At 33.9% G+C, this 16,798-nt stretch overlaps 1 protein-coding gene across 1 annotated transcript in view; it reads right to left on the minus strand.

Moving 5' to 3' along the window:
- Positions 1 to 16,798, minus strand: part of NBEAL1 (neurobeachin like 1) — a 201,847-nt gene that overhangs the window by 111,581 nt on the left and 73,468 nt on the right. Inside the window, exons 11-20 of the mRNA XM_036253508.1 lie at positions 15,836 to 15,919; positions 13,375 to 13,473; positions 12,707 to 13,287; positions 11,513 to 11,645; positions 10,771 to 10,890; positions 9,253 to 9,556; positions 6,669 to 6,754; positions 2,780 to 2,869; positions 834 to 1,002; positions 246 to 379 (exon numbers count right to left, since the gene is read on the minus strand). Coding sequence (XP_036109401.1) covers positions 246 to 379; positions 834 to 1,002; positions 2,780 to 2,869; positions 6,669 to 6,754; positions 9,253 to 9,556; positions 10,771 to 10,890; positions 11,513 to 11,645; positions 12,707 to 13,287; positions 13,375 to 13,473; positions 15,836 to 15,919 — 1,800 coding nt within the window. The remainder of the gene's footprint in view (positions 1 to 245; positions 380 to 833; positions 1,003 to 2,779; positions 2,870 to 6,668; positions 6,755 to 9,252; positions 9,557 to 10,770; positions 10,891 to 11,512; positions 11,646 to 12,706; positions 13,288 to 13,374; positions 13,474 to 15,835; positions 15,920 to 16,798) is intronic.

Raw genomic sequence — 16,798 nt, forward strand, 5'->3', positions numbered from 1 at the left:
CAAAGTTAACAAACAAGGTCCTTTTATGTAAGATAAGTAATTTTTTGTTGTTGTTTGGAGATAAGTAATTTTTGTATAAGGTGATTCAGTAGTTCTTAAAATCTACTTGTGAAATAAATTATATCCCTAATATAACAAGCTATTAGTGTAATTAAAATATATATTTACTTATTAAGAAGAAAAACCTCCAAAATTAACTACATTACAATCATCAGCCACATCTACATAATGTTAGACTAGCTCACCTTCTGAAGTAAGGCACCAAGAGTGGCAACTCCATGGGAGTGAATAAGATTGTCCTGGTTAATAGGATGTCTTTGAATAAAGTGTTTCACAATCAAGATAAATGTTGCAACTAAACTTCTCTCTAGTCTTGACTCTGTGGAATTGTGAACATGTCATTAATTATCATAATTATTCTAATCATTTACATATCATATTTTCTGTATCATAATGAATATTGTAACACATGAAGAATCTGGTTAAGACATTTGCCTCCAAAGGTCACTTATAGAACACAAATATCAGAGAAAGTAGCAACTGCATATTGTATACTTACATGCACATGTAAATATTTTCTCTACCATAAATTTAACAATGTTGTCATATTTCCACTAAGAGTACAAACTAAAGATAAGAGTAAAATCAACCCCTTAAGTTTTTTGACAAAAGTATTATGAACTTTCTGAACTACATCAGTAAAATTAGGGATGGGCTGCTTCAGCTACAAATAGTTCAGTTTCTTCCTAATGGTAGCAAGACATTTTAATCTCTTTTTCAATTCATTCTCTAAATTTTTTAATGCCTCTTTTGTATTAATTTTATCTTAATACCTGATGTCTTTGTGGAGGTGGATACCACCCAATCTCCTTCTACAGGTGTTTTCCATTCAGAAACTGTTGTTTCGTTCATTCCTTCTGGAATCTGTTCTTCACTGAAGTGGCTAATTTGTTCCAATAGAGGAAAGAATACATTTAATCCACCTATGCAGTTTATGATGTCCTGAAAAAGAAAATTATAATTATTAATCTTTAAAACAAGGGCAATTTTGTCATTTAATATCTACACAGCATGTATGAGGTTACAGTTTATGAAATCTTTAGGCAATATATGGTATAGTCTAAGCTAAAGAAACCCCTTGTATGGGCATATGCTTTAAAGAGCAGCCTAGGGAGTCACCATAGTCAATATTCAACAGAGACTAAGCCAGACCATTTTTACTGCACCTTTTTTTCCCAAAGTTCAGGAATTCCACAATAGGCAATCTAAACATGATCCCATAACTTGACTTTATAATGTAACACCAATGATTAAGAGGAAACTGTCACAAGGCAATTAGGCATAATGAATAGGAGAACAAATCACAAATATATATATATGTATATATATATATTTGGCAAGATAAATATATATACACATATATATTTGGCAAGAGAAATATGATTAACTCTTCTACTTTTAGTTAACAAAAAAGGTGAAGTGGGTGGCTTCAACCAAAGTTCAAAGTGAATATTTTGGATAGCTTAACAAAATATATTCAATATCCTTTGACAAGTTACTAATTTCTCTGTCTTAATTTCTTCATCTCTAAAAAGAGGATGATATTAATTCCCACTTTGTAAAGTTGTTACAAGGATTAAGAAAGCTAATATAGCCCTGGCCGGTTTGGCTCAGCAGTTAGAGCATCGGCCAGCGGTCCAGAGAGACCCGGGTTCGGTTCCCGCTGAGGGCGCATACCTTGGTTGCAGTTTGTCCCCGGCTCTGGTTGGTCGTGCGGGTGGCAGCCACTCGATGTATCCCTTTCACGTCGATGTTCCTCTCTCTCTCTCTTCCTCTCTCTCCCTCCCACTCTGAACAAAAAATGGAAAAATGTCCTTGGGTGAGGATTAAAAAAAAAGAAAGCTAATATATTAAAAGTGCTTGGTACATGCCCGGCCAGTGTGGTCCAGTGATTGAGCGTCAGCCCATCCACCAAGAGGTCACCAGTTCGATTCCTGGTCAGGGCACATGCTTAGGTTGTGGGCTTGATACCCAATGGGGAGCATAAAGGACGTAGCCAATCTATGTTCTCTCTCATTGATGTTTCTATCTCTCTTTCCCTCTCCCTTCCTCTCTCTCTAAAATCAATAAAGAAAAAAAAAATTTTTTTAAAGTGCTTGGTGCCTGACATATAGTGAGTCTACATAACGTTATCTATTATTAACTGCTAAAATGTTCTAAACTGCCAGGTAAACCAAGCTTAAGTTTGTAGACAACCTCTTCATATTTACAAGCCTTATAAAATCAATCTTACAAGTGATAGCAAAAGTTAATTTATAAATTGGTAAACACATCAGACATCTTACTATGCTAACATATAAGAAGTGTTCTTAAATAAAAGAGAAAAAAGATTTATACCACATAAATAACATGAAATTATCCTCATGATTTGCTCCATTAAAAGAATAAGCATATTCCATTGGTGTTATAGTGGCTAAAAGGGGTTGAAATCTGCCACATAGTTTTAGGAATTAAATATCTTAACAGTGGAGCAATTAACTGAGACAGTATATTTTTCTCATGAAAATTGTTAAGCTGATGGCACAGTTTAAAAACTAAATTTCAAGCAAATCAGTCATTCAACTACTTATCTGTTCACCTTCAAACTGTATATCTTGCCTACAAACATTTTAACGGTGACATACTATTTAAATAAATCTGGTGGTGTTTAAAAGATAAACCTTTCTAAAGGATCAGTAAACATACATAATATGTTGCCTGCCATTTATCATTAACTTACCTTAATGTCCCAGTTCACTACTTTGTTTCCTGTTAATCTTCCATGCAAACAATTAGTAGATAAATCAAGACAGATTGAATTTTTGCAGGCCTAAGAATTAAAAAACAAAACAAAAACATATGGCAAACAGCTAAGCACAATGAAGACAAAAGATAATTTTAATTATAGATGGAACATTTCACCATAATTTTTAAAAGTACATAGTATACTCTATGATAAGATGCCTAAAATATTAAGTTAGTATTACTATTTTCTGATTATATCCTCAAAGAATCAAGGACTAAAGTCTAAAGTATTCATCACGCCCTGGACGGTTTGGCTCAGCAGTTAGTGTCGGCCCGCGGACCAGAGAGTCACGGGTTCGATTCTGTTCAAGGGCACATACTTCAGTTTCAGTTCGTCCACAACCCTGGTCAGGGTCATGCAGGAGGCAACCAGTGAAAGTGTCCCTCTCATGTTGATGTTTTTCTCTCTCTCTCTCTCTCCCTCTCACTATATCTGAAGATAAAATGGAAAAATATCCTCAGTGAGGATTAAAAAAATAAAAATAAAAAAATAAAGTACTCATCAAATGCAGGTCACTGCTGCTTGTCATCTGACAGATGAGCTATAGCTAGAATTTACCACTCACCAACCACATAGTTTTAAATATTTCTTTTCTATTAAACTAATGTATGCAAGATTTTTTAACTTTTTTAAAAATTCAGTATTTTATTCCCATTAGTACTTCCCTAGGAACAATTTCATGATACACATAAAAAGTATGACTAATCCCTGGCCAGTTTGGCTCAGTGGTTTGAGAATCGGCCCACAGACCAAAGAGTCCAGGTTCGATTCCAATCACGAGCATGTACTTCGGTTGCAGTTTGGTCCCCAGCTCTCATCAGGGTCATGCAGGAGGCAATATATCAATGTGTCTCTCTTACATCCATGTTTCTCTCTCTCCCTTCTACTCTGTCTGAGGATAAATGGAAAAACGTCCTCGGGTGAGGATTTAAAAAAAAAAGTGACTAAAACCAGATTAAGACACTACAAAGAAAATTACAGGACAATAACCCTAATGAACATAGATGTTAAAATTCTCAACAAAATATTAGCAAATCGAATGCAGCAATACATTAAAAAGATCATACACTATGACCAAGTTGGATTTATCCCCAAGATACAAAGCTAGTACAATATTCGCAAATCAATAAACATGATACAAACCAAAATGAAGGATAAAATCACATGAGCCTATCAACAGATGCAGAAAAAAAAGCATTAGACAAAATCCAGTGCCCATTTTTGACAAAAATTCTCAGCAAAGCTGGAATGAGATTATACCTCAAGTAAAGGCCATATATGACAAACCTACAGCCAACATCATACTCAATAGGAAAAATCTAAAAGCATTTCCCTTAAGAACAGAAACAAGATAGGGATATCTGCTTTCACCAGTCTTATTCAACACACTACTGAAAGACCTAGTCACAGCAATCAGACAAGAAAAAATCAAAGGCATCCAAATTGGAAAAGAGGAATTGAAACGGTCATTATGTGCAGATGACATGATATTATACATAGAAAAACCTAGACTCTACCAAAAAATAGTAGAATTAATAAATGAATTTGGCAAAGTAGTAGGATACAAAAATCAACATCCAGAAATCAATGACATTTTTATACACCAATAATGAACCTGCAGAAAATAAAATTAAATTAAAAATCCCATTTACCATTGCAACAAAAAAATAAGATACTTGAAATAAACTTAATCAAGGAGGTAAAAGACTAAAGGACTGGAAAAAGAAATAGAGTAAGAGTCCTGGCTGGTTTGGCTCAGCAGTTAGAGCACTGGCCTGCGGACCAGAGAGTCCTGGGTTCAGTTCCCGCTAAGGGCATGTACCTCGGTTGCAGTTAGTCCTCGGCCCTGGTTGGGGTCATGTGGGTGGCAACCACTCTCGATGTGTCTCTCTCACATCGATGCTTCTTCTCTCTATCCCTCCCACTCTGCCTCCCGCTCTATCTGAAGAAAAAAAAAAAAAATAGAGGAAGATACAAACAACTGGAAGCATATACCAGATTCATGGATTGGAAGAATTAACATCATAAAATGTCCTTACTCCCCAAAGCAATCGACAGATTGAATGCAATTCTTATTAAACTACCAGCAACACTCAGCCAGTGTGGCTAGGTTGATTGGGCATTGGGCGTCGTCCCATGCACGAGGAGGTCATGGTTAGATTCCAATGGAGGCACATGCCCAGGTTTCAGACTCGGTCCCCAGGCGGGGGCATGCAGGAGGCAGCCGATTGATGCTTCTTGATTGATGTTTCTCTCTCATCGTTGTTTCTCTCTCTCCCCTTCCTCTCTCTGAAATCAATAAAAATATATTTAAAAGAAAGACTAGAGAAAATGATCTAATTATTCCTTATCTATCTATACTACATAGTTGTAACAAAAATAAGTGTAAGATATAGTCCCCAACAAAAAATAACTTGAATTCTAGTTTGGTAAACAAACATGATTTTTTAAAAAAGGAAACAAATAAAAAATGAGAGATTCAAGGGACATTATAACCAATGCAACCATGAACCTCAAATGGATCCAGGATTAATTTTTTTTTTTTTTTATCCTCACCCAAGGGACATTTTTCCATTTTTTATTCAGATAGAGAGGGTGGGGGAGAGGAGGAGAGAGAGAGAGAAACATCGACGAGAAAGGGACACATCGAGTGGTCGCCACCTGCACGACCCAACCAGGGCTGGGACAAACTGCAGCCAAGGTACATGCCCTTAGCAGGAACTGAACCCAGGTCTCTGTGGACCGCAGGCCCACACTCTAACCGCTGAGCCAAACTGGCCAGGGCAAGGATTAAATTTTTAAAAAACTAAACACATATTTAAAGGAAAACAAAAAATTTGAATATGGGTTACCCAGTACATGAATTATTGATAATATTCTTAGGAAGATTAATGATTATGTAAGAAAAAGGAGTAAAACGTCTTGATAGCTATGTCAACCTGTTTTCACAAATGTGACAAAGACAACTGTAGCAAAATGTTAATAATTGAGAAATTTAGGTGAAGAGTATACAGGATTTCACCTTATTCTTTCACTTCTCTCTGTTTAAATTAATCAAAATAAAAAGGGGGAAACATCAACTGATAAGTAAATGTTAGATATAACAAATGAGTATTCAAAGTAATAAATTATGGCTATATACTAGCAGGCTAAACTAGGAAAAATGTTCTATAATATATAATCTCACATAGTAAAAACATTTCCTGGGTCAATGTAACACTGAATATAATGAAGGCAACTGATATTGCTTGTTTATGCCACTTCCTTTTCTTCCTCCCAGTTCTACCTTTGATCTTCTTTTACTCAGTCCTTGCTGACCTTTTGTCCAAAGAAAAATGACTAAGCAAGAATGACATAAGTATGCTTATAAGTGGTTGCTTTTTCTCTCCTTCCTACATAAACATTTCTTTTTTTGTTTTGTTTTCTGACTAATATCATATTAAAGATCAAATATTAAATATTTGTTAATATTTTAAAAATTAACAAAGAAAATGCTGAGCAAATTATTTTCTTTCTCCTTTCAAAAAAGTAGGAGAAAAACATTTAAACAGTTTCATTTACTGAAGTTGATTCATTAGTACAAATTCCTACTACAGTTACTCCTATTCATACTACTGGGGTAACTAATAATCACATTTGAACCTTAGATGAAAGGTACACCTTTATTTTCTCATCTTCCTTTGAAAATTAATGATTTTTCATGGCAATTCAAGCTCATCCTTCTCAATTACCCACTGAAATGACAAAACAAATTTTAAAAGGAATTCAAGTTCACAGACAGCATAATTACAACTAGATGAACAATCCATGCATTTACTCTGACCTTTGCAGTGTAGTGAAGAAGGATATTACCAGGAAGGTCGGCCATGTCAGACTCTTGAAATTTCCAAGGGCTTAAACAGTTTGGACCTGAAAATTATTTATACACACACACACACATACACATCATTGAATAGATATGGCCTCTTCGGTTCTGTGTAATCAGAACAAAATTTAAAATTGAGCTGTTTCAAGCTACTCACAAAACACAGTTAAAACAAACTAGCCAAATGTACTTTATTTTTATATCACTCTCAATGCATTCGAAACCTAAAAAAGTTGGGGGGATGGATCAATCTCCATTACAGAAAGGAAGTTTATAAAACTAATATAAAATATAACAAACTTTATTAATTTATCTAATGTAAACTAATTCAAATCCACAAGACAAAATAGCAAAATAATTAATAATGTGAACAGATATCACAGAAATGGAATAACAAATGAGTAGAAAATAGTACTGACTTCACTAAAAAAAAAAAAAAAAAAATCAAAGAAATACAATTAAAACTGGATTGAGCCCAGCCGGTGTGGCTCAGTGGATTGAGTGACGTCCCATGGACTGAGAGGTTCTGGTTCGATTCTTGGTCAGGGCATAGACCCAGATTCAGACTTGATCCCCAGTAGAGGGGGTACAGGAGGCAGCCAAGTAATATATCCTCTCTCACATCAATGTTTCTATCTCTCTCTCTCCTCCTCTCTAAAAATCAATAAAAACTTATTTAAAAAAAAAAACTGGTTCCATTTTACATCAAAGAATGGAGAAAACAGTACTGACCATTCCAGCTTAATGAGGCTATGATGAATCTAGTATACTTATATATTACTGGTAGGGGTTGTCAACTGGTATATCCCTTTTGGAAGCTGATTGGGTAACATGTATTAAGAGCCATTACAATATTTACACCCTATGAATATTTATCCTGGCAGTTTATCATAAGAAAATCCATCAAATTATGAAAAAAAAACCCATAAAGTAAAACCGTTCATATCAATATTAAAGATTATAAATAGCCTAAGTAAATCATGCATTATGAATCCAATATATTATGAAGCCATTAAAAATTATCATTATGACCATATATAACAAAGAATTATTATCCATAAGAGTAGAATTATAAGTAAGGAAAACTATAAGAACAAAATCCTAACTCTAGAGCTATGATGATTACATTAAATGACTTATTATTAATTTGGAATTTATTTGGATTATAAAGCTCAACTCCAAATACTTTGGTGAGTTTTATAGTAATAAAAGGGTTCTAAACTTTGAACATTTGGACATTATCATTCATCTCAAAACACCCATAAAATATAAAAAAGAAATTTTGACAAAGGACAAGCTATTCTGCAGAGTTAATATACATGGCTACTTAAAAACTTAACTCCTGAACAATCTACTAAGATATAGATATAATAAATTTTGAAAATAATTATGACCCAATAATAATCTGTGTATATCTAAAATCATAGTAAAAGAAAAGAAAGGCCAAAAGAAAAACAGCTTGTAATTTTATCTAAGGACTCCTAATTCTACTGCCTTCGTGAGTTCTTCAGGTATATTAACACATAAATAATAAAAATGACAAGTTGGAAATAAAACTCATGATTTTAGAATTAGTCCCGCAATTTTTATGAAGATGGGCTGATATTTTGTTTCCTCGATTTATTAAAATCTTTCAAAAGTATTGTGGACTGAACTGCATACCCCTAAAATTCATACGTTGAAGGTAACTATATGTGTTAATATTATATTTGAGATTGACTTTCTTAACAACTTTCAAGTATATTATACAGTAGTATTAATATAGTGCACCATAGTCTTTTTGGTAGGCATAAATAGTAACTATATTTAAAGATAAGGACTTTAAAGAGGTAATTGAGGTTAACTGATGTCAGAAGAGTCAGGCCCTAATCCAACAGGGCCCCTTATAAAAAAGAGGAAAAGACACCAGAGATATTTCTCTTTGCATACATACAGAGAATAGACTTCATGTTAGGACACAGCCAAGAAGGCAGCCATCTACCAAGCCAGGAATAAAGGCCTCACCTGAAATCAAGCCTGATGGAAAATTGATCTTGAAATTCTACCTTTCAGAATTGTAATAGAATAGTGTTTAAGCCATCCAATGTGGATAGTTTGTTATAGCAGTTCTATCGAACTAATACTAGGCAGCTTTATGGATCATATTTGAAATATTTCTTAAAGTTTTGCTCTATTTATGCCTACCAAAAAGACTATGGTGCACTATATTAATACTACTGTATAATATACTTGAAAGTTGTTAAGAAAGTCAATCTCAAATATAATATTAACACATATAAAAATGGTTCTTATGAGGGGATGGAGGTGTTAACTATTATGGGAATCATTCTGCATCACATACATGTATCAAATCATCACACTGTATACCTTAAATGTACATGTTATATGTCAATAACATCTCAATAATACCAAGGGGGACAAAAGTATAGTGTGTGGTGGGGTTTATTTCCCCTTAAGCTTCAATGAAAACAAACACACTTTTCAGATTTAAGCAACTAAAAAAATAAGTTTAATTAAACAGTATGAATGTTAATATACTCACCTGCTAAATATAATGCCTTCACCTGAGGAGGCTGTAGTGCTTCATAGAAGATGATAACAGAGCCTAGCTGACCCTCCAGAGATGTGGGACATCCCCATTCACTGTCTTGGGTTCCCGCTGATATCAATTTGGTAATCAATTTTGATTTTTCAATTGTTCCTCCCCAGGAGGCTGATGACAGAATTCCACCAAATGATGTCCGATGAGGGGTAATGGGAGAAGAAAAAGGTGGATCTGGGATTTGGGATGGTGGAGGAGTGGTGGTTCTTTGCCCAGCTGAACCAATGCAGCAAGAAATAAAAGGCTAAAAATTAAGAAACAAATTATACAATTTTAATTAAATTCCTGTCCTCATATTTAAAATGAAACAGTACATAAAATTAAGCAAATAACTACATTTGCTGGATCATGATATGTGTATGCATGATTATGTGTATGATTATGTGTATAATAACATTACAGATGTTATTATCTTTGGCCTACTTGATTTGGATGCATTACTTTTATAACTCACTCTATATCTTTTAGCAAATTTTGAATTTTTTTTTTTTAATCCTCACCCAAGGACATTTTTCCATTTTTTGTTCAGGTAGAGTGGGAGGAAGAGAGAGAGAAAAACATCAACGTGAAAGGGACACATCAAGTGGTTGCCACCCACACGACCAACCAGGGCCGGGGACAAACTGCAATCGAGGTACGTGCCCTTAGCGGGAAACGAACCCAGGTCTCTCTGAACTGTAGGCCGACGCTCTAACCACTGAGCCAAAATGGCCAGGGCAAATTGAATTTTTAATGAATGTATATCAACAAAAAATTTTAACAACTTTACTATATTCCAAAATAGAGAAAACTTCTTTTCCCCCTTCAAATTTATAAACAGAGAATTATACACTAGTATAATAATGCTAATTATAGGTTATCCTGAAATGGTCATTGAGATAAACAGCAACAAGAAATTACTAGAATCCTAGGACTTGGGAAGTAGTCTAATCCATTCCATTACCTTCAGAAAAGGCCCTTTCAAAATTATCCAAATACTCTCAAAGAACTTTTACACTAATGTTCTTTCAGAGTCACCCTAGAAAATAAATTCTATTTTATACCTAACTATAATGTGAAGGCTTAAAGTTTCATTATTATTTCAAATTCAATGGAGAAGGAAACAAGTCCATCATAACAGTTTCTAAGTATTTCCTACACTTGGAGAGCTTTATTAAACGATCCTTTGCTCTGCTCCATTAATTTTCTTTGATTTTTCCTTTGGCTGTTGTCTTTTTTCCTAAGCCTTTAATTACATTTGTTTCTTCCTTGAGTTATTTTTCTTTATTACATGTTGTATGACTTCATCTAATGATGACAGGCTAACTGAATTAAATATTAACCTACTATATTTTAGTATATAGAAAACATTAAATTTATGGGCACATATTTAGAATAAAGAGAACCTTCTACATTAAATTGAAATTTTTTAAGAGCTCAATCAATCAGTCCTATAAAGAGTAGGTTAGATGTGCTTACTTCATTCATGGCAGGAAATCTGAGAGGGGCAGAGACCTTCTGCTGTCCATTGTCATAGATATAGACAAGGCTCTGACCAAAGGGCCTTTTTCCAGGCATGTGAACAATGGTTATGTTGTGCTGGTAAAGTAAAACATATGTAAAAGGTGAAAATAACATTACATTTTTGGAATGACAATGTTTTCAGAGTATTACTCTATAACTAGTCTGTATGAACAGCAGAACATTAAGTTTAAGCATAACTAAATGCTAATTAACATGACAATCTTAAAATGAATAACATTTTTTCTACAGTACAAAAGCACTTACGCATATTCTAGTAAATCTATACACATCTGTAACACAGTATCTTTTCTGCATTTCACAAATCTATGAGTATTCTTTAGAATCAATTTTTTTCTAATGAGAAACATTTTATATTTTAAGAAAAACAGAAATGCAGTTTTTAACAATTGATGTTCTCATTTTAAATTAGAATTCAAAATCAAATTTAATTCTAGAACACTTGAAAGAAATCATAACATTTCATTTTAATTTTTAAGCAGAACAATGATTATTGCTAAATTTACAGTGATAATGATAAATGGTATTAACCTCCTTTTAGATAAACTTGAACATGAATAGAAAGTGAAAATTAATCAACTCTCAGAAAGCAGATGAAAACACCTGGTATACATAAACCAAATGTGTGCTTTTTAAAGGAAAGAATCAAGAAGTTAAATGTGATGCCCTAAAGCCTTACCCAGAGGGAATCACAGAAACTGTGGTCAGGAAGCATAACTGTTGCATATTCTCTTTTCGTGCACACTGCCACAACCAACATACCTGAATGGGTAATAAAAGCTTCAAAACCCATGCCACTTCCTGTAAAAAAGCTAACAAAAATATATATCATCAGAACTTTTGAAGTCAATTATTCAGTTTTATCATCACTGAAACACACAAAATCATAATGTCATCATGAATATCTTTATCAAACACATTGTGGCTAACATTCTATTATAACATTCTATTATAACATTCTATTACAACCTTGTTTCAAAAATGATTTTTAAATCTTTTTTGGACATGAGAGTTTAGTAAATTATAAAAGGTAGTCTTTTAAGTGGAATTCCATTAGTAAACTATAGTAAAGCTATAAACTTTCAAATCTTAAAAAAATTTGCCCAAATAAGATTCAGAAAGTATGAATAAAGGTCTTTAATATCAAAGGCATATTAAAAACTATTACTGAAGTAACTAATTTTGGATGTATACATACAGGTTTTCTGGTCCTTCACATCACCATATAACACCTTTAATGGGACAGAGAGATTACCATTCAATTTCAAGTTTATTATTCCTCTTTCTCCATTTTTAAAATATTTTTAAGATGGAAACTGTTTTCAGCCCAGCTGGTGTGGCTCAGTGGTAGAGCATCAACCCACGCACCAAGAAGTCACCAGTTCAACTCTGGGTCAGGGCACATGCCCAGGTTGTGGGCCAAATCCCCAGTGGGGAGCATGCAGGAAGTAGTCAATCCATATTCTCTCTCATCGATGTTTCTATCTCTCCTCTCCCTTCCTCTCTAAAAATCAATAAAGATGGAACCTGTTTCCAATTGAACCTCAGACCTTAACTAGCAAAATACTTAAAATATACAATTAATATTATGAAAGCAACAAAGCACCTATAATTAAACTGTGTCCATTCTAAGGATGAAGAAGCTTCAGTTAACTTGTACATTTAAAAACTAGATGCTTGAGCTGCATTTCTGCTTTTGAACTCAACCATCTATATACCACTGTGGGGGAAAGGATTGCTGACACTTTTACTAAAGTTACCTGAGAAAAACTTTTTTAAATAAAAATTTCTTGGAAAAGCTTTTTCCTTTTTAAGAATCACAGCATATATTCTATGACAGTATTCACTTATATTTCATAAGTTGTACTAGTACCTGTACAACTGTTTTCTTTTTCCTCCTTTGTTAGCACTGCCAAGAGTCAACTGATCCTGATCTAAGCAAAACCAAGCATTGAAGGAAAAGGCAGACCCTGGCCATTTCTGTATGGAAGGCACAGAAATTCCTGCCATACTATGTGACAAATTGAAATATTGCAGTGCACTCTCTAGACTTTGTTTTCGGGCCATTGTCAGGATTGCTCGAGTCACAGAAGTAGTATAAGGATGAATATACTCAGATTCATCCACTCTCAGCAATCTTAGTAGTCGACGGATTTCTTCTGAGCTCACTGACTGACTCCCCAAGGAACCATGTAGAGCAATCAGATTCTCAGCACAAATTCGATGAAGGGAAGAATGGGAATCAAGAGTTTCAATGATTCTAATTCCCATGTTTGTATTGACACAAGTAGTTCGACTCTGTCTATTAATACAACAAATTCTTTTCAGCCAGTCAGAGATGAAGATCTGCATGTCTTGGGATTCTAGCTCAGGAAGCCACTGGATAAGAAGCAAGAGAGGCTGGACATTACTAATGCCCAAAATCCCAACTGAAGTGTGATCACCCTCTACAGCCTGTAAAGCAACATAAGAGATAAAGGTTAGTTATTATCTCTGATGTGGAGATAATAGAACTTCTTTTATTTAAGCTTAAAAACTCACCATATTCATAAGTTCTTTAAGTAGTTCCAATGATGGCTGACCCAAGGATTTTAATACTTCAAACATATGTGTATAACCAATTCTTTCTTTAAATACTTCCTAGGGGAGGGAAAATAAAAAAACATCAAAACACATGTTCAAAGATCAAATTTGCTGGAATATTTTTTAAAATATTGAATAATATCCATTTAAGCTAATTCACTTAAAAAGATTATGAGTTCAACATTTCTGTTTTTGCAAATCACATCTTCATCTTAAACTCCATATACCTTCTAGAATACAATGTTACAATAATCTACCAAAATGTACAATAATTAGCAATAGTTGTAGATTATAAAATAATTATATTTTATAGGTTAGATCACATGACACTTCCTTTACTTTCTTTACTTGATTTATAATTAGAGCAGTATTACATTAAGTCAAAACAAAAATGAAGAAAAAATAAAGAGAATTTGAGGGTAAAGGAGTCAAACATCAGCCTCAAAGGACTAACTAGAGTCCTGGCAATTTTGAGTAGTGGCCAAAAAAACCCACAAAACTGAGTAGTTTTCTCTCAACTTTTTGTATCTAAAGGGTCTGAATTAGCTGGAACACTGAGTTTATTTTAGTAAGATCTAAATCACATGTATTTTTAAACTATGAGACATAAACCTGTAAAATAAAATATAAAGACAACCAAAAACCCTTGCAACAATAAACTGGTCCAGTAAAGTAGGCAGAAATATTTGCACTCACTATAAAATCAAAAGATTTAAACAAAATGAGTAAGACGTTGTCTCTGAGGAGGTGAACTAGTCAACTGTGCATCAAAGGTAGAAAGGAAATCTTTTCAAAAGGTATTTTTAAATAATCTTTTTCATTTTAAGCCATGAAAGGCATTATACACTATAAAAAATGACACTGTAAAGAGCTTTGAATTTCATAATATAGTAACAAGCAATCCATTATATTCATAAGCCAAATTACTTAGAACGTAAAATGATATTTTCCCTTAAAGAAACTGTTATAAATGGAGATTGGATTCCCAAGCCAGTCTGTAACAGTTGTAAAAGACTATTCAGCAGGAATCTAACCAAGAGTTATATATAGCACCAACATATGGCAAAATTAATCTCCTAAAAAAATCAACAAAGAGTGAAATACAACTGAAGGTACGGCATGGAAAATAAAGAGTAACTCATTCATTTCTGGTACTAGAAAGGTAATCAAGGCATGAAACATATTAGAGGTGATGAATAAAAAGGTAAATGGTAATAATAGACAATAACATTTTAAGCACTTACCATGTTCCTGGCACTATGCTTACCACATTATATAGATTACCTCACTAATCCTTAAAACTACTCAATGAGGAACTACTAGCACAAAATCAGCATAAATGGACAGCAGGACAGAGTCAGTGGTAGTGAAACAAACGAGAAGGGAAAGAAAATCCTGAGGGTTAGTGACCATAACCAAAGAAACAGAATTTCCATGGCCATATGAAAAAACAAGTCCCGAATTGGTAGGGCTGTTGGCATGTGCAAAATGTTCATGTTCTCAGCAGTCAAAAACTGACCAAATAGTGAAAGAGTGATTATATTATTAATAAAGAAAAATTGGCATGGCCGGTTTGGCTCAGCAGTTAGAGCATCAGCCTGAGGTCCAGAGAGACCCAGGTTCCGTTGCAGTTTGTCCTCGATGTGTCCCTTTCACATTGATCTTTCTCTCTCTCTCTCTAACTCTCTCTCCCTCCACTCTATCTGAACAAAAAATGGAAAAATGTCCTCGGGTGAAGATAAAAAATAAATTAATTACAATAAATTAAAACAAAAAAAAAAAACAAAAAAAACTAAGATATAATTGTTTAAATGCACTACCATAAACTCACTTAAAATTTTTCAACATTTTGCCCTGACCGGTTTGGCTCAGCGGTTAGAGCATCGGCCCACGGACCAGAGAGACCCAGGTTCGGTTCCCACTAAGCCTTAGCGGCTAAGGGCATATACCTCAGTTGCAATTTGTCCCCGGTCCTGCTTGGGGTTGTGTGGGTGGCAACCAGTCGATGTGTCTCTCTCACACTGATGTCTCTCTCTCTCTCTCTCTCTTACCTCCTCTCCTTCCTGCTCTATCTGAAGAAAAATGCAAAAACTGCCCTGGGGTGAGGATTAAAAAAAAAAATTTTTTTTTCAACATTTAAAACCAGTGTTCTCTTCCCATTCGTTGACTGACACCGTAAATCCTTACTAGTCTGCAGTTTAGTCATCAACGTCTTAATCCCAAAGCAGTGTTCACAGGCATCTGTCTTTAAAATTATCACAAAAAATTATTCATATACTAAGATGAGATATTTTGTGAACTATTTCATTTCAGGCGTGAAACCGTATGCATTATGCACTTTCATACATAACTTTGGGAATTATATAATGAAAATTGGTAAATCTAAGATAACATTTTAGAGCTTAGAGATATGTTTTACCTTAGCAGCTGGAGATTTGTTCATTACTGCTGTCAAAGCCTGAATGGTTGATACAGCCAAACAATCCAACTGCCCCTGAAATGCCTACCAAAGGGGGGGAAAAAAGGGCAAGAAATTAACAAATGCAATCAAGATTTATATTAAGTTAGGAAACCTCTGTACTGAAAACCTGAAGAAAATAATTACTTGACATGCAATATATTCCTCTTCCAATAAAATGGATATTTGAAACACTATAGAACCTGCAAGAAAAATTACTTACTTGACAGAAAATAAGCCATGTGTCAAGAAGGATAGGGTTACATTCATTCATTACATTAAGATGTTTTGGGGGAGGGATGATCCACAAAACAACAAGCTTAATACATGCTTCTTTGTTTTTTTAATGGACAATCTCAAGAGGAAGGGAGGGAGGTCTATCATTGGAAATTCTATTATGATTTAATTTTCCTTAAAAATACACATGAACTTCCTGGGTTTAACTTTTATTAGCATGTATAATAAAATGTCTAAAATAGTCCTGCTTACTTAGTTTCCAAACCCTGAAATAGTATGTACATATACCAATCAATTAATCAACTTGCAAATAATAAAGTATATCTATTTTTACATAAAATGTAGAATATGAAGCAGAACAGATAATGAAATATGTATCTATAAGCATTGTCTTGTATTTGAGAAGGTAACCTTTAATGCCAAAAGTTATAAGAAAAAATAGAAAACAGCTCTGTTTTGTCTATTTCTGTTTAAGCTTCTTCATAAGAATGAGATGTGTTAAATTTCAGGTTAGTGCATTTATAGCAAAAAAAAACAAAAACAAATATAACCTCATCAATACTGAAAAAACCTGAACATTACATTATCAAGCTTAGTCAACCATGAAAGCATAACATAAGGACTAGAAAGTTATAAAAAGCAATAGTCCTGAAACTTTGTTTGGGGAAATACATTACTATGACTTGA

Source organism: Molossus molossus, unplaced genomic scaffold, assembly GCF_014108415.1.
Source record: "Molossus molossus isolate mMolMol1 unplaced genomic scaffold, mMolMol1.p scaffold_m16_p_11, whole genome shotgun sequence".
NCBI classification, from domain to species: domain Eukaryota; kingdom Metazoa; phylum Chordata; class Mammalia; order Chiroptera; family Molossidae; genus Molossus; species Molossus molossus.